The sequence below is a fragment of the Passer montanus genome, unplaced genomic scaffold (assembly GCF_014805655.1).
Source record: "Passer montanus isolate IOZ18808 unplaced genomic scaffold, ASM1480565v1 scaffold46, whole genome shotgun sequence".
Taxonomy (NCBI): Eukaryota; Metazoa; Chordata; class Aves; order Passeriformes; family Passeridae; genus Passer; species Passer montanus.
The window spans coordinates 4,083,820-4,101,606 of NW_024369485.1; the positions used below are offsets into that span (position 1 = coordinate 4,083,820).

At 39.2% G+C, this 17,787-nt stretch overlaps 1 protein-coding gene and 1 long non-coding RNA gene across 2 annotated transcripts; one reads left to right on the forward strand and one right to left on the reverse strand.

Annotated features, from left to right (window-relative positions):
- Window positions 1-1,579: 1,579 nt before the first annotated feature.
- LOC120508266 lies at window positions 1,580-4,390 on the reverse strand. The gene is made up of 3 exons (XR_005628962.1): window positions 3,819-4,390; window positions 2,969-3,069; window positions 1,580-2,089 (listed from the first exon to the last, which is right to left on the reverse strand). It is a non-coding gene; the product is annotated as an uncharacterized LOC120508266 (long non-coding RNA).
- Window positions 4,391-5,560: 1,170 nt separating this feature from the next.
- TDRD15 (tudor domain containing 15) lies at window positions 5,561-13,991 on the forward strand. Its single transcript, XM_039721685.1, has 2 exons — window positions 5,561-5,608; window positions 7,561-13,991. Exon 2 carries the CDS (start codon window positions 7,566-7,568, stop codon window positions 13,323-13,325), a length of 5,760 nt encoding a protein of 1,919 aa, XP_039577619.1. The 5' UTR covers window positions 5,561-5,608; window positions 7,561-7,565; the 3' UTR covers window positions 13,326-13,991.
- Window positions 13,992-17,787: the final 3,796 nt, after the last annotated feature.

Genomic DNA, 17,787 nt, shown 5'->3' on the forward strand with positions numbered 1-17,787 from the left:
TGGGGTGATCTGGATAAAACAACCCATTTATTGTGAGATTTATCTTAGGCAGAGATGCCTTCACTCTTCGTTTTCAGAACAGCGAAATGTCAAGAATTTCTGCTGTCACCAGTCACTCAGAACTCTTTACCTACATCTTCCCTTTCTAAGCTATTTATTTAAAAGACAAGCATAAGTGCTATGACAAAGAATGCTGCAGTGCCTTTTAGAAAAGCAAATGGTTATATACAATAAAAAATGTTTCTGGCAATCAAGAATCACTGATGTATTTGTAGGTTTGCACAAGAATTAAGCTGAGAGGAGTGGAACTGAGGTATGGAGTGTTTCCTCTTTTCATACACTTCAGCATGTCATGAAGTAACCCAATCCCACAGGAGACAGTTTCAAAGTACTTTGTTACGACACACGGTCCTTCCTAAAAATAAGGAAGTTTAAAGTTATCTATTTTAGAAACTATTTTGATATTAGTATTCAGAAACAATCTTAGCAAAACTAAGGACAGATCCCAGAATAGCTGTTGGTTTTTATAAGTAGGATATTGGTGTTGCTTAATTCTTCTCTCCCTGTGGGGAATGAAAGCAGTTACGATCACTACATAATTATTTGTGAAGGTCAGGTGCTGCAAATGTGATTCATTCCAGTCAACACACAGAACCAGTTCCACGAATGTTCAGCTATTTAGTCACCCCAGAAGGAATCATTAAGGAGAAGATTAAGACCCAAACCCTTTCCTATTTCTACACTGGGGAGATACTGTCATCCTCTTGTAGTTTGCACCTCCTGCCTTCCTTGGAAACAGGTGGTTACCTAATTTTGTTTGTTTTTTTTTTTTTGGTTTTTTTTTCCCCCACATGAAATTCAGTAAGACTCACTTTTAAAACAAAATTCTAACAGAAGAGAAGATGCTGATAATTCCTCTCCTCCTTTTTATATGGTATCCTACAGATTGCAACCTTTATCTGCCATGTTTCTACAGCTCAAATCAAAGCAAACACATATTTGCCACCTACCAAGAACAATTTAAGAAGTCTGCAGACTACTTTTGGTGTTTAGACCGGGTGATGAATGTCCACATTATACAAAACTCATCCTTTGAGTACTATTTTTCAGTATACTCCTCAGTTTTTATAACAAATAATAACTTTGCCTTATGTTCCATGCTCTCAAAACCAGTTTTCCTAGATGTTGGATGTTAGCTAGCATGGTGATCAGATATTATGTGAGCTCAAGGTGATCACTCACACAGTACTATGTTCTATGTCCTGGCAGGCAGCTGGCAGCAGAGCTTCATTTATGATATTCTGAAGAAAATTTTTACTTTGTTAACACTACACTTCATCCTCCCATAAGAACAGAAGGCTTTTATAACTTTAGGTTTTCATTAGCTATTTTAAAGCATATACAGAGTCACAGCAGAATTTTCCTGGTAAGAAACCATTTCTGAGTGGACACAGATATATTTTGGAACACATCCTGTTCAGTAGTTTGATATAGACAAAGAACAACCTGAGGTTCACTTTTGGGGTTTTATCCTAGTCAAGATTTGTTAAGAGAGTAAAGCCTCATGTGACAAAATTAGGTTTCAATTGTATTTTATTTTTATCAATGAAATATAAAAATTACTTACTAAAGTTTGTTAACCTTCCATATGAGATAAAACAGCAAAACTACTTAATGAGTTCCTCGCAATAATGACAAGGAAGGAAAACACCACAGAATTTTCAAAGTTCAAGAAAGTGAAAAAGAGGACAACTCAGAGTTAGCCACATTATTTTCATAGTACACAACACTGGGAAAACCCCCCGAGATCTAGTATTAATCAATGTGGATTGTGTAGTTGCAGCAGCATTTTAAAACATCTGCAATTCAAATGTAAACACTGAGTAGGTTTTGCAAGTTTGCTGAAGTATTTGATTAGGATGTTCTGGGATATTGCAACACTGATTTCTGCTTTGGGCTGTTACATGCTTCCTGATTGCTTCCAACGACCTATAGTGACTCTTCATGGCTTGAATGTTATTGAAGGACCTCACTTCTGAGATCTGACAGTTTTATGCCTACTTGACATTTTCCAATGTAGATATCAAGCCTGGGGGAAAAAAAAATAAAAATCATACAACTCCTGAGCAAAGAGCATCAAGTACCACCACCCCCACTCCAGTGTCAGAAAAGACATGTTCTTTCATTGTATGTAATTATGTAAATTTCAAATAAATTTTGGAACAAACTCATAACTAGCAAAAAAGTTCTTTTTTCCTTTCAGAAAAAGCAAGAAAGCTCCAGCATCTTATCGTACCTGTCAGATGGTCTGGTTATGACTTCTGTTTTTCCTTCCCCCCCACATCCCCATCCTACATCCCAGCACAACCTCAGGCAAGCAGGATACACCTGCTCCACCATGAGTACCTACTCATGGTTAAGGCACGAAGTGAAGTGAAATGGTGCACATTTTTAAAACCAGCTCAAGCTGCAAGATTGCATTTCTGAGTGCTCTAACCAGGAGGTGACTGTATTACAGCTGCCATCACCACTGTAATTTTAGTAGGAAAAAATAGAGGTGTCTCTGCCTTTAAAAAATCAGTGGTAGCCTTTAGGACTGACTTTAGCCTCAACTACCATGAAAAACATAACCATACCCCACAGCCTGTTGTAGTATATTGCAGTTAGAAGTTCTGGACTGGTCCTTTTGCAGTACCTGAGGCCTCTGAATTGCCCAGTCTTAGGCAAACTTTCCCTTCAAAATGTAAAGAATGCTAACACAATATAGAATCTCGGGTTCCAGATTTCAGTCTGATATTCCGATCTTGCAAGAATCCAATTTCTTCAAAAGATCTGGTTTTATTTCCCCTCACTTAATATGGTACAAATGAAGCCCATTCTTACATAACTCTGACTAATTAGGCTATGCATGTAAAGTCTGACCATCTGACACCAAGCAAAACTACATAGATAAACTAAGACATTTTACCCAGAAACATGAAATTGAAGTTCCATCAGTGATAGACTTCTATAACCTTTGTTCTGAGTAGCTCTTACAAAGTCTTGACCCTGATAAACATGATGGCTCACCTACAAAATCAAATTAAGAGCTCCTGTAAATGTCAGGGCTAATGCAAGTAGGTACATACCACTTTAAACATATATTGTACAGATTTTAATATAATTGCTGTCATTGGGACACAGCCAGAGGACTGGCCACAAAAACTGACAAATTACACTATATCAAAAACAGTTAAAAGTAATTATAAACTGCATTACATCAAAATTATTGAGATTAATAATAATTTGCAAAAGTTAAGACATAACAGAGAAAACCAATAATCTCACAGCTACTTATAGCATCGGGGATTACATCCTCAAGTATTGCAAACCCAGCTTTTCCCTCTCAACTTTGCAAAGTGCAGCAGCAATGCTGACATTTTGAGAAAACAAAGTGCAAAAACTGAAGATAACCCTTACAAATTATTGCATACACATGAACCCTTTCTAGAGTGCTCTCTCAACTTTGCAAAGCGTAGCAGCAATGCTGACATTTTGAGAAAAAATTTTCAAAAAACATTTTGAAAGTGCAAAAACTGAAGATAACCCTTACAAATTATTGCATACACATGAACCCTTTCTAGAGTGCAGTTACAGACATAGCATCATGTTGATATTTACAGGAGTATACTTCACATCAAGTTCTCTTGTTGAGACCACCTCAGCTTATAAAAATAAGCTTTGTAAAAGCCTCTTTGTAAAATAACCCCAAATACAATCAAAAAAACAACACTGCCTCCGAGCCCCTTAGAAAAAAAGAAAAATAAAATCTGATGTACATGCAAAAACAAGTGGGTCAGCACCTTGCCCTCTGTTAAGATGTACCTTTCTCAGCCTAGAGAATTTGTTTTTGCTAATGGGAAAGAGTAAGAGCTCTTGAATCCTCTTCAGGCAGCTCCAGTAACTTCTGTGACCCTCGGGCACTTTTCTCACGTGACATCCCAAAAACACGACACGTGCAAACGCAAAGTTAAAACAACAAGAAGCAAGCACGGGAACAAACAAGTAAAGCTCAACTCGACAGGGAAAGCGGGCCAGGCCGCAGCGCCCGCAGGAAGGCGGCACCGGGACTCGAACCGGCGGCCCCAGCGCTCACCCTGGACTCTCCTGAGCCGCACGTCCGAGGAGAGAAAGTGCCGGGCGGTGCCGCTGCGCACGCGCGTTCCCGGGCAGCACGTTCCGGCCGCGCTTCGCGCCGCCATTTTGGGCGTGCGGCGCCGCCGGGTCCCGCTCGGCGCTGCCGCCCGTGTGCGGTGAGGCGGCTGCGGGAGGGCGCCGGGCTCCGCTCCGCTCCCGTCCCCGACCCCTCGAGCCCCCTGGGTGGCCGCAGCCTCCGCCCGTGCCCGGTTCCTCTTAGGTGAGTGCCGCGTCAGAGCGCCTGCTTTGGAGTACAGGCGGCTCAGTCTGTACCTTGTGTCTTGCATTTGGTTGCATTTAAAAGTCCCTTTGTTATGGCATGAATTGTCTTTAAGTTAGTGGTGCGGGATAGAAGGATGCATTTTAGTGGCTTAACAGTTGCAAGCGAATACAAATGTGTGACCACTCCTGCTTAGAAAGTAGGTGGTGGCTGCCTGTGCGGTGTTCTCTGACTGGTTTGGGTTTTTGAGCTTCAGTGCTGGAAGTGTAGCCAGACCGTGATTTTAGGAGGGTGGATTCACTTTTTTCAGTTTTGTAATTTTGTTTTTTGTGATCTTGAGTTTGTAGTTCAGCTAAGTATGAGGAATTTTTCCAGGGTGTGTTTATTAGGCAGGATGGGGATTTAGAAATACGTGGAATTGTTCGTGTTGGAAGGAACTTTAAAATTCATTCAGTTTCAGTGCCCTTGCCGTGGGCCCAATAGAAGGGACACCTTCTGTTGGACCAGGTTCTTCAGAGAACCATCTGTCCTGGGCTTGTTCAGGGATGGGGCAGCCACAGCTTCTCTGCACAACTTGTTCCAGTGCTTCACCACCTTGACAATAAAATATTTCTTTGTAATATCTATTCTAAATCTTCTCCCTTTCAGTTAAAAGACATTCCCGCCTTTTCTATTATCTCATGCCCCTGTAAAAGGTCCCTTTCTATCCCTTTTAGGAATTGTAAGCTTTCTATGGAACTGTCCCTTTTTCAGGCTGAACAACCCAGCTCCTTTAGCCTGTCTCCATAGGAGAGATGCTCCTCCCTCTCATCATTTTTGTGGCCTCTTCTGAGCTTGCTCCAGCAGGTCCATGTTCTTGCTGTGCTGGGGACCCCAGAGGTGGATGCAGCACTGCAGGGGTCCCTGTAGGGCAGGGCAGAGGAGCAGAGTCACCTCCCTGGACCTGCCTTTGATGCAGCCGAGGTTGTGTTTGATTTCCTGGGCTGTGAGTGGGCAGTGCTGGCTCATGTTGAGCTTCTTGTCAACAAACACCCCAAAGACTTTATCCTCAGGGGTGCTCTCAGTAAGAGAAGTAGTACAAAAATTTATATTTTTTGTACTTTGTAGTTTTCTAATGATTTTTCTACCCTTCTTCCTCATAGAGAGATACGTACTTGTCTACTGCTGGGCCGTGTTTGCTTTGGAAGATGTGTTACTAATGAAGGTGGAAAGGTGAGTAAACAGCAAAAAGTCATTTTGTCAACTGTAGAAATGTGGCCGTGTCAGTGTGATGCTGTTATTCAGGCTGTGATAACAGACAAGCATTAATGCACAAATAGTTTTATTTTGTTATGTATTAGTGCAAATAGGGCATAGTTTCAGTGAAGAGGGGGGGGAAAGGGAGCAGAGTTTCAGTCAGGCCCCTTCTAAAATCTAAATCTTCTTAGTGATCAAATGTTTCTTCCAGGCAGACAGCACCAATTCCTTAAGGCTGTTTGCTTTCATATGAAGGGGGACAAAAAAAAGGCAGCAGAGTTTCAGTCAGGCCCCTTCTAAAGTCTAAATCTTTGTAGTGATCAAATGTTTCTTCCAGGCAGACAGTACCAGTTCCTTAACACTGTTTGCTTTCATTAAAAGCACCCAAATTTTTACTATCTGTTACAATGGAAGGTGGATGAAAAGGGCCTTGTTGAAGCAGGAATTTGTCAGATCTGGGTTTGATGCTGCTTTTACTGGGAGGAGTTTTTTCTTTTTTTGGTGTCCAGTGATTTTGATTTTTTTGGGTTTGTTTTTCGGTTGGTTTTAGAAGTTATTCATCCTCCATCCTTCTGCCCTACTGCATTACAGTAGGGGTGCTCATTTATTTATTAGAGGGGGTTTTTTTTGGTGTGTGGTTTTTTGGGGGGGAGGGGGTTAAATTTTTTTTTGTGAACTAGAATGATAGGGATCAATATTTTTTGGTGTCCAGTGGTTTTGATTTTTTTGGGTTTGTTTTTGTGGTTGGTTTTAGAAGTTATTCATCCTCCATCCTTCTGCCCTACTGCATTACAGTAGGGGTGCTCATTTATTTATTAGAGGATTTTTTTTTTGGTGTGTGGTTTTTTTGAGGGGAAGGAGGTTAAATTTTTTTGTAAACTAGAATGATAGGGATCAATATTTTTTCTGAAGACAGTTGTGTATTCACTTGCTACTTCATGTTTGGTTGTGATGAAAACTGTCATGACAGTTTCACTGAAGATTTTTTTGCAGGCTGAAGGGGATCTTGCCCTAAAACCTTGTAGTTGAAACTGAAAGTTTAAGTTCCAGCTTTACATAAAAATTCATAAATCAAGGTTATCTTTGTCCAGAGTACCCTTGAGCATTTATCCACTGTCTTTGCATTTGATGTTGTCTACCTTAAATTACTTTGTTAAAACAGCAGTTCATTTAATGGAATTGCTTGATTAAATTTTTGTCATACACAGCCTTTTTAAGTAATGTGAAGTCAGAGATTCACTGAATCATTGATATGTGAATTAAACTGGAAGTTTAAGACTGGATTATAGATCACAAAAGTATCTGAATGTTTTAAGATACTAAAACTGTCGGAATTGGAGTGTTGAGACCATACAAAACACAGCTGGCACAGTTGTTACTTGATAAGCAGTGCAGAAATGTTGCACATAGATGATAACTCAGTATGTCCTTGCAATTATGAGAACCTGAAATATGCTATTGCTACAATTGGTACAGACAGCTAGAGTAAACAGTAGAGCATGGAGCTGTAAATTGTCAGTGATTTGAAGAAGTGATTTAGACAGAAAATGCAGGGTGAGTAGGGGATCAGTCCTTGGTCTTTTACACATGAAAAGGAAGGAGAAACAGACTGGAATACCTTGGTGTTATTGTGGGAGCAACATTTTGGTTAAAAATTAATCTCAAGTGATAAAACCAATCTGTTGCCATGTGGGTGAATCCAGAGGTACTTTTTTTGGTGTTATCTGAGCATGTCTTTACGAAGAGAATTGTGCGGAGTATATCCCAGTTGCTTAAGACATGGCATGCTAAATGTTTAGTATATATTTCAGCCAGAATTTTAATAATGTGCTGTTAAACCGTTTTGAAAACAAACGTTATGTAATGAATTAGCTGCAAAGAAAAAATACAGAAAATTATCAAAATGATCATACTCTTTTTCTTTGCAGACAGGATGGAATCTCTGACTCCTTCACCAGACTCAGTAGATAAGAAATTGAAGATAACTCATGTAGAATGCCATCCTGAGTGCTTGGTTATAGTATTCCAGGCTCAGTACAACGTAGGATGTGAGCTTGACTATTTCATACTACAAAATGAAATACAGCGTGTGTTCAAAGTAAAAGATGATGTCTCTGTTGGTGGATCTTGCTTGGTGGAAGACACAGAAGGAGAATGGCATAGAGGAAGAGTTCTGAGAAAAAAAGGGAATATCTGTGAGACTTTTCTTATAGACACTGGACATGTGTTAGCTGTTGAGGAAACACATCTTGCTGCTGCTAGTGATAAATTGTTTCAGCTGCCTCCAAAGGTGGTTTTGGGTATTTTTGCAAGCATACTTCCTCTTGGAGAAAAATGGGGTCCGAAAGCTGTTAACTATTTTTCATCTCTGGTAGGATTACAGATCACTGGTCATGTGAAGGCTGTTACACCATATCAGCTGTTTATTCTAGAAGTGCCTAAGATTATTACTGATGTTCTTGAACTGCAGCTAGGTAAATTTATTGATGGAGATTCATTTTGTCTTGTTGTAGGAACTTTAAGAGCATTGCCCCAAGGAATGCTTTGTAAGAGAATGCCACAACTGTTGACACAGCAGTATCCGTTCAGGGAGTTACTTACCTTAAATAATTCTGAGAAACCAACAGATTTTTGGCATGTTCCAGATCAACTCTTTCCATGTCTACCTGTTGGCAGTAAAGAAAATGTAAAAATAACTGGAGCAGTAAGCCCAAATAAATTTTATTGTCAGATACAGAAGTGGCAGAAAGATCTGGAATGTTTGACAGGAGCCATGCATTTGTACTATGAAGCTCTTGTTGGAGAAAATACCACATGTTGTGATAGTTTCGGGCTGCTCTGTGCTGCAAAGAGGCAGAATGGACAGTGGCATAGAGGAGTGATAAAACAACTCCTCTCTGACCATGTGGAGGTCTGGTTTATGGATTTTGGCATTATTGAAGCTGTGCCACCTAGTTTTATTCGGAAACTGAAAGCTGAGTTCATGACGTTACCAATGGTTTCATTTCCATGTACACTGTCTTGTTTTGGTAGTCAGGATGAAACAATAATAAAATTACAGTTCAAAGAACTTACACAAGCCTTAATAGGACAAACCTCTGTGTGTGTCCAAGTTGATCTATACAATAACACTGAACGCTTGTATTATATAACGCTGCAGAAACAAAATCTTGGAATTAATGCTGAGCATCCAGAAGACCAGAATGAGACAGCTGCTGCCCCATGTGTCTCGCTTTTGGAAACAAAAACCAGAAGTATTGCACTAAACCACAAACCAAGTCCTGAGAGAAACAATTTGTCTAAGATTTACTCTGGAAACAAAGATAAAAAAGCCTGCTTACCTGAACAGGACATTTCTTTCTCCAGCCACTGCAAGAGTGTAGAGATGGAAATGAACTCTTTTTATGGAGCTTTTGTAGTATACGTTGTAAATCCATCTGACTTTTGGATTCAAACGTGTAGATACCAGAAGGAGTTTCATGTCTTGATGAAAAACATTGCCTCCACCTACAGTCAATATAAAGATGATGAGATGGTCCTTAAAAAGCCAGAGCCTGGGTTGCTGTGCTGTGCCCGGTATAGCAGGGATGGGTGTTACTACCGGGGTGTTGTCACAAAAGTGTTTCGTGTTAGCATTATGGTTTACTTTTTAGATTTTGGAAATACAGATACTATACCCTGTCACTTTGTGAAAACATTGCTTCCTGAGTTTTCTGATTTACCAGCTTTAGCTATGTGTTGTTCCCTTGCTTGCACATTTCCTGTTGATGGTGTGTGGGTTAAAAAAGAAACTGATTTCTTTAAAAACATGGTGTTGAACAAACCACTGCTACTTCAGGTCGTTGGAAGGCAAAACAACAAGTACCTTGTTAATGTGCAGTGTCATACTGGTTTCCTGCAAGGAAATGTTGCCACGTGTATGGTTCAAGCTGGTTATGCTGAATATCAGCTAAAGCCTCCAGATTCTGTTGTGAGGGCAGCAAAAAAGCGGCACAGTGGGAATCACCTCAAATGTAAAAAAGAAAAAATCAATGCAGAGAACACCAGTAATATTTGCAAAAATAAGATGTCTGGAAATGGGGACATGCTTCAGAAGGAAAAATCATTAAATGTGCTGCCAGTGCCTAGAGAATCTGTGGTGCCATCGTGTTCAGGAGATGTTGCTGTCTCCAAAATGCATAAATCAGTATGTGAGCAAAAATTAGTTTATAAGGAGCTTGTGTTTAAACCAGGAGCTGCTCATGAAGTGGTGTGTTCTTGCATCTTTTCCCCAGCAGATTTTTCATGTCAACTGCAAAGCAGACTGCCAGAGCTAAATAACTTAATGGGACAAATTCAGACATACTATAAAGATCATACCAATCCCTACAAAACTGGACAGGTTGCCTGTGTTGTTAAGTATCCCAAAGATGGGAAGTGGTACAGAGCCACTGTTGTGCAGGAGGTATCCACAAATGAAGTTGATGTGGTTTTTGTAGACTATGGTTATCAGGAAAGAGTTTCACTTAAAGATGTACAGGGTATTCTTCCAGATTTTCTAACTCTAGAGAGTCAAGCATTTCGATGTGGACTTAAAAATGTAATCTTACAGACTGACTCAATTAATTGGTCTGAAGAAGTGCATAGACAGTTTGTAGATTTCATTTCTTCTCCTAGAGGACCACTGACTTGCACGATTTATGCTCTTGTTCTTGTGAGCCCCAACTGTTTATGCAATGTAGTTGACTTGCAGACTCCACTTGCTAGTGTAGAGGAATTCCTCAGAGAACGTGGTCTCACCCAGCCTGAATGTGTTGGACTGAGAAACCTTTCATCTTTGGGTTCTTTGTATAGTTTTTGCTATTCATCTTTCAATATAAAAATTGGAAGTGAGGAGGAGGTTTATATAACTCACATAAATAGTCCTTCAGAATTCTATTGTCACCTTAACCGCAACTCTGAAACTCTTGAGGCATTGATGAAGAGGGTTAGTGACGTAAGTAAAATGTCAAGTAATGCAAATTATCATGGCACTACACGACTGTGTATAGCCAAGTATGTGGAAGATGGTCTCTTTTACAGAGCTTTGGCTTTTCCTGTGGAATCAACGTCCTTTCTGTTGGTTGACTATGTGGATTTTGGAAATAGGAGTATGGTGGAGAGAGATCAGTTGATGCCTATTCCACATTCTGCCACTGACCTACTATTCACACCCATGCAAGCTATTAAATCCTGTCTGTCAGATGTTAGGGGGGCAGAATTTCCAGCAAGAATTACTACATGGTTTGTGAAAACATTCCTTGGTAAATTGCTGAAGGCTGTAATTTTAGCCAGAGAACCAGATGGAATGATTGTTGTGGAGTTGTATGATGGACAGGTCACAGTAAGTCAGAAAATTAGAGAAAAGGTATTGGAAGAGTTGGCCCAGGAAAGCCAAGCCTATGATGAGCATTACCAGGCAGATACTGGTGAGAAATTTGGAGATGAAGAGCAAACTGCATGTAGCATACCAAAGTTGTGTAGTGGATTCTCAAAACAGCAAACTTTACAGGACAGCAAAGAGCGAGTTTTTAGAAATACTTTCAGTGCTCTTCTGGAGAACGGAGAGGAACCTTGGATTGGACAACCTGCTTCTCACTCCCTGTCTTACTCTGCTTTACATTTAAAGGAAATAACTGTAAATGCTCTCTCTGACTCTCAGAATGAAAGACCAAATAGTACAGGTCAACAGGAAAGCAGTAATAAAAATATACCTACATTAATCAGCCTTCCTCAACGTGATATCCAGGTGAATACCGAAGTAGCAGGTTATATTTCTCATATAAATAGTCCATCAAGTTTCTACGTTCATTTTGCAGAGGATGAAAACTTAATAATAAAACTAGCAGACGATTTGAATGAAAGCTTGGAGAATAGAGTTTGGGAAGATTGCTTAAATGAGCTCATGGTAGGGGATCTCATTGTTGCAGAGCATGACGCTGATTGTTTTTACTATAGAGCAGTTATTAAAACTCTGAAATCAGGAAACTCCTATGAGGTAGAATTTATTGACTATGGTAATACTGCAGTTGTAAGTTCGTCAAAAATCTGCAGGATTCCAGAAAAGTTCTTAACTCTGCCAAGGTTTAGTGTTCATTGTTTCCTTAGTGCAAAAAGTGTTCCTGAGGAAAGCTGGACTAAAGAAAGTGCTGCATATTTTGCAAGAACAGTAAGTGACAAGCCAGTAGCTTGCAAGTTCTTACAGCAACATGGAGAAAAATGGGAGATAGATGTAATTTGTGATGGAGAGTCTTTGTCTAACAGCCTTTTGCATAAAATAGACAGCATAAAGTGGAATAGCACGTGGGTATTTTCTTTGGAAAATAGGCCTAAACAACATGGTAATTCTCGAAAGTCTAAGAATAGTTTAGGTGGCCAAAATAAAACCAAGGCTCCTGGGATGAAAAATATTTCTGTGCAACCCTTACATCTGCTTCATCAGGTGTTAAATTCTGGACAAGTAGAAGCTGCAGAAGTAGTTAATATTTCAAAGAGTGGTGAATTTTATGTACAGTTACTTAAAAATCTGCAAATACTACATGAGTTAAATGTAATGCTTGACAAAGAAGCACAAAGAAGTGATTTGCTTAGAGTGGATGACATTGAACAGGGTCTGGAATGCATTACACTATCTGAAAGGAACTTAAAATGGAATCGATCAAAAGTGATAAAGAAATTTGTCAGGGAAAAGTTAATGCTAGTTTTTTTCATGGATTATGGCACGTGTGAGATTGTGTCCTTAAACAATGCGAAGATGCTCAGTGATGAGATTAAGAGTATTCCTAAACAAGCTGTTTATTGTAGGTGGATTTGTTTTAAAAACCTGAAGAAAATTCACTTAGACCATGTAGTAAATGCGCTTCTAGATTGTGAAATAAGGATCTTGTTTCTGAGATACTTGAAATCATCTGATATCTGGGAGGTAGATATTTTAGTGGGAGAAGTTACACTTCAGGAGTATTTGAACCAGCTCTTAAGTCATTGCTGGACAATTGCTGGACCAGAAAAGTGTAGTAATACAAACTGTAAGGAGTTTGATGTGTCATTCAACATAAATTCAGTCATGTGGATGCTCTTGCGTAGTGGCAGAACATATCCTGGGTGTGCAACTGCAGTTACTGATCCTTCAAACTTCAGCATCCAGTTTGAAATCTTCTTTGATTGCATGCGAAACTTGTCCCTGCTGCTCTCTGACCTTCCTGACAACTTGCCAGCTCTGCCAGAAGAACTTGTGATACCTGGTGCTAGCTGCTTGATCGAGTTTGGGCAGGAAGCAGAGTGGTACAGGGCAGAAATTAATGAAGTAACAGATCAGTCTGTTGTTCTTACATTTATTGATTATGGCTTTCTGAGGACCATACCTTATTCTGATATCCATAAACTTAAAGTTGTTCCAGAAAGTCTGTCATACTTGCCACGCTTGGCACACTCTTGCTCCTTGCATGATACAGTTCCTGGTAAGGGGGAACACTGGAGTGAGGAAGCCATACTTCTGTTTCAGCAGCTTCTTCATAAACCAGGTCTGATATTTCATTTTATCCACTATGGCTCTGAAATGAAGTTAGAGGTGGATGTTTTGTGTGAAGATAGAAATCTGTCTGATACGTTAATTGCTGCAGGCCACGCAGTCTGCTCTCACAGTAAGTGCTGTCCCATTGCAGTTGACAGACTCTAATCAGAAAAAAGAATTGCAAGTGAAGTGGCCAGATTCTAGTTACTATGCTTCCCTTTGTGAACCGGAATATAATTATGATAACAATTCTGATTTCGCTGACAGAAGTCAGGCAAAGAAGAGAAACAAAAAAAATCTTTTGAAGCACAGCATTAGCTATAAAAAAGTTTCAAAGAAGAGAGTGTGGTAAAGTGGCTGCTGGAATACCATTAACAAAGGATCTGAGTTTACAACACTGAAAGGAAGGAAAACCTGCGAAAGACGGACAGTACTGTGAGGATGGGATTTTCTCAGCATTAGGATGACAAGAAGAGGAAAGTTGTCATAACACAAAGTAAATCTGCTACCAGAAACACTGGTTGAGGCTTGTGATTCTGATGTTCTGCAGTCTGGAAAGACAGTGTCTGAAGCTGCTTGTCAGAGAATTATTTGAATGATCAGTAGGTTGCAGTTAGAAAAGTACTACTTCAAACAATATAAACCAAACAGCCTTTTTGTTGGAATGCTCTTGAAGTTTTCGTACATATATATCTGATATTTATTTGCAGTAACATCTGGTTTACAGGGTGATGTCTCCATACTTTGGTTGTTCAGAAAACAAAGATGCCAGACATACTTTCTTAGGTTCTGAATTCAGAGTTTCCATGTGAGAAAAGTTTAAATGTTTACTACGATGAAGCCTAACATCTGGATCCCCGTACTTTGGATGTTCAGAAAACAAAGATGCCAGACATATTATTTTCTTAAGTTCTGAATTCAGTTTCCATGTGAGAAAAGTTTAAATGTTTACTACGATTAAGCCTAAAATCTGGATCCCCATGTATGGAAAAGACATGCATTAGGTTGTTTTCATTTAGTTCTTGGTGTAGAGATGCTATTGCCCTTTCTGAAGGTTCTCTTAGTATCTGAGTTGCATAATTTTGGGATTTTTCACTCTGCTAGGGGTTTGTGTTCCACTGATACTTCTCCTTTATCTTCCTCCCCATCAGAATGAAGAGAGGGAATTTTCTCTGGGTGTTTAGTCAATATACGGTAAAGTCAAAATATTGTTTACATCTTAAAGGGAAGCATTCAGAACCTTTTATTTTTTTTCTCCTTTGTGGGAGGAGCAAATTTCAAAACTGAAAAGTGATGGCAATACTGTGTATCTTAGAAGGGTAGGTTTTTTTCAATATCTAGTCTGAAATGTTAAGAATTTGTCAGCTGTTTTTCTGATTTTTTTTTTATTTTTATTTTTTGCTCTCACCTCCTTCCTCTGTTGTTTGGACAAAGTATGAAAAGTCCTGAAGCAATGAGGGGTTTCCTTTGTATGCTCTGTGATTGTTTGAATTTCAGTGAGAAAATGAATACAACCCTGATGGTTGACAACATATCTTACGCATCTCTAGAAGTAAACAAGATTTAACAACACACATGCTGTTTGCTCCCTGTCCCCCCCTCCCACCGCCTCCATATCACAATGTATTTAATTTATGTGAAAACCTGAAAGCTTTATCTGGAAAACAGTTTTTTGGGGTTTTTTTTTCAGTAAGAGAGACATGTCTGGGAAAGTCAAGAGGTGAGACAATGCCAGCTGATCTTTACAACGTTCACTTTGCTGGTGAATTATTCTTGAAACTTATATTATTTTCATTGTATAAGTGAAAAATGCCCATTACTAACAAATCAGAAAACGTGTGAGATAAAATTCCTTAAGTAAATACTATTTAAAATATCAGTAATGTTAATATAGTGATTAAAAAAAAGTGGTGGGGGTTGTAACCATTTGTGATTGTTTTCTTTATATTGCATTGTTTCTTTATATTTCAGAATTTCGAGGTTTTCCTACTAAATTGTAAGCTTACCTGGCACATTCTTTGTCAATAGTTAGACATACTGCTGGTCTATGTTAGTGTAAAACACAAAGGTTGTATTGTGCAACATTACTCATGTTGAGTGATGACTTCACACTTGCTGTGCTGGTTCATTGTAGTGCCACAAAGAGACACTGACACTTACATATTAATTAACACTGATTCTAACTTCTGGCTGTCTTTCAGTTGGAAAAGTAGGATATTGGGCATCTGTTCTTTTAAAAAATCATTTGGATACCTTAAATGCAAACATGTTGTGTACAGTAATACACAACTTGCATATTTTAAGTAGATTTTTTTTGCTTATGTATATTGTGCTTTAACTTGTATGTAGTTGTAGAATATTGCTTCTCTAATGTTACAAAATGGAGCCTAGAAATGATGTATGAATAAGAAAAAAATAAACAGCTGTGTGTACTATTTTTATGTTTCGCAAATTGCATATGTTAGATTTATTTGCAAGAACGTGTATTTTGTTTTCAACTTGTAATGAGACTAGCTCGTGATAGTAATTCTTTTACTGAAGGTCTGATACTCAAAATGCTTCAAGTAAAATTCAGATAATTGAAAGTATTTCAGGATTATACTGTGTCTGTAAATATAAAGAATGTCTTGTTGCCACTGTTGATGCAGATTCTCAGAAGTGCATTACAAGGATGTGTTATGATCATTAGATTAAGTTGCTGGGAGGTCTGGCTGTGTATTTTATGCCCAGTCTTTTTTCTCTGCTGTGTAACTGCTGTTAAAACATTTTTCTTGTAAGAAGGAGAATCTATACTCAGAACCTAGTTGGAAGAAGTTGTCAGTTATTTAGGATGTAGAAGTTTAGGTATGTTTTCCTGTTTGTTCTAGAATGTGCATAATGCTGAACAAATGCAGTACTTTCTGTAGTAGTAATTTTTTTGCTGAAATTTAATTTGAAAGTAATGTTTATATTTTTTTATATATTTTTGTATTTATTTATACTGTATCATTGATGACTGTGATTATTTTTAATCCACAAAAGTGATAGAGAACCAGTTTCATTTGTTTGGAATTCAAAACATTCATGTGTATACTGCCTTTTTGTCATAAATAAAATGAATACTAAAAATAATAAATAAAATGCTTATTCCTCTGTGTAACTTGTCCTGCCTAAGACATTCTGAAGTTTTCTGGGACCTTTGCTGTTGGTGAATGCGTTGGAAAGTATCTGAAGCTGCATAAGTATGTGCTGCATGGGACTTCTAAGGGGAAATACCTCTTGCTGGTTTTGCTGAACATTTTTGGCTTATTTAGGAGTAACTTTGCATTACCTCTAGAGAAAATGTGCTCAGACTTGAGCCATCAGAAATTGTGGGTGTGAGAGCTGGAGACAAGATCCTGGAGGATTCATAGAGGAAAAGAGGCAAAGAAGGAAAAGGCTTCACTGGGAGTAGGAGATGGGTGGTTCAGGTGCTTTGAAAGGACTGAAAAGGTACAGAATGTTTGTATGGGTCAGGCAGCATAGAAGTGTAAGTTTTCAGGCAGAAATTGAGGCTTCAGTGCTAAACTAGTGTGTTAAGATTAGTTTTCAGTAAAAAGTTAGGAAATTAAGTGGGAGTGTAGTGTTTGAGGAAGAGCTCCTAGAAACAAACAAATTATCATCAGTTTCATAAAGGCAAATTCAAGGATGGAAAAGAGCCTTTGACAGTGCTTTTAATTACCTGTGATGTCTGCATAGGACTGTGTGTGCGTGCTCGAGGGTGTTGTGTTAGCTGCAGACTGAGGTCTGGGGACACATTTCACTCTTCCGTGGACATCTGCACTTCTGCCTTTGCTTCTTTGCTACCCCTGTGCCTTATCTTTGCCCGCATTCCTCCCAAATAAACAGCCTGTCCCAAATGTAGTGGATGAATCTGGCCATGATGGCTGCATCTGAAATAGTGGACTTGGGTACACAGACAACACAATTGCCAAGGACTAATCTGAGCCATAGTGCTGATCAAGGCTGGGCTCAAACTGGGTTTGGAAACAACTAACTGCTGTCATTGCTATGGAGATAAGACTATGAGTTAATTATCTCACTCCACATAAGCGGAGAGTAGTGGAAAGCCTGTTGAGGCTGTGTGCCAGGATCTCCTCTTGAGTAGGGACATCTCTCGTGGTTACTCCTTGAGGCTGAGAGATTGCTTCCTGCAGCAGCTTCTCACTAAGTGAATAACAGCATGTTAAACTTTGGAATCTTAGCTAGGTGATACAAAGGGTTGATTGTGCACACTCAAATCTTTAGACATAAATCACTGACCAAGGCTGAGATTAAGGCTGGATCCAGCTCAGATAGCTGTAGCACCTCTCCTGTGGCGACAGGCTGAGCGAGCTGGGGTTCAGTTTGGATAAGGAGAGGCTAAATGGGAACTTTAGAGTGTGATAAAGGGTTGATTGTGCACATGCAAACCTTTAGACATAAACCACTGACCAAGGCTCAGATTAAGGCTGGATCCAGCTCAGATAGCTGTAGCACCTCTCCTGTGGCGACAGGCTGAGCGAGCTGGGGTTCAGTTTGGATAAGGAGAGGCTAAATGGGAACTTTAGAGCAGCCTTCCAGTACCTGAAGCATAAAAATTTTCAGTCTGGGGAGAAACATTTTATCA

Coding starts and splice junctions, on each gene's coding strand:
- TDRD15 (XM_039721685.1), top strand. CDS start 7,566: ATGGAATCTCTGACTCCTTCACCAGACTCAGTAGATAAGAAATTGAAG.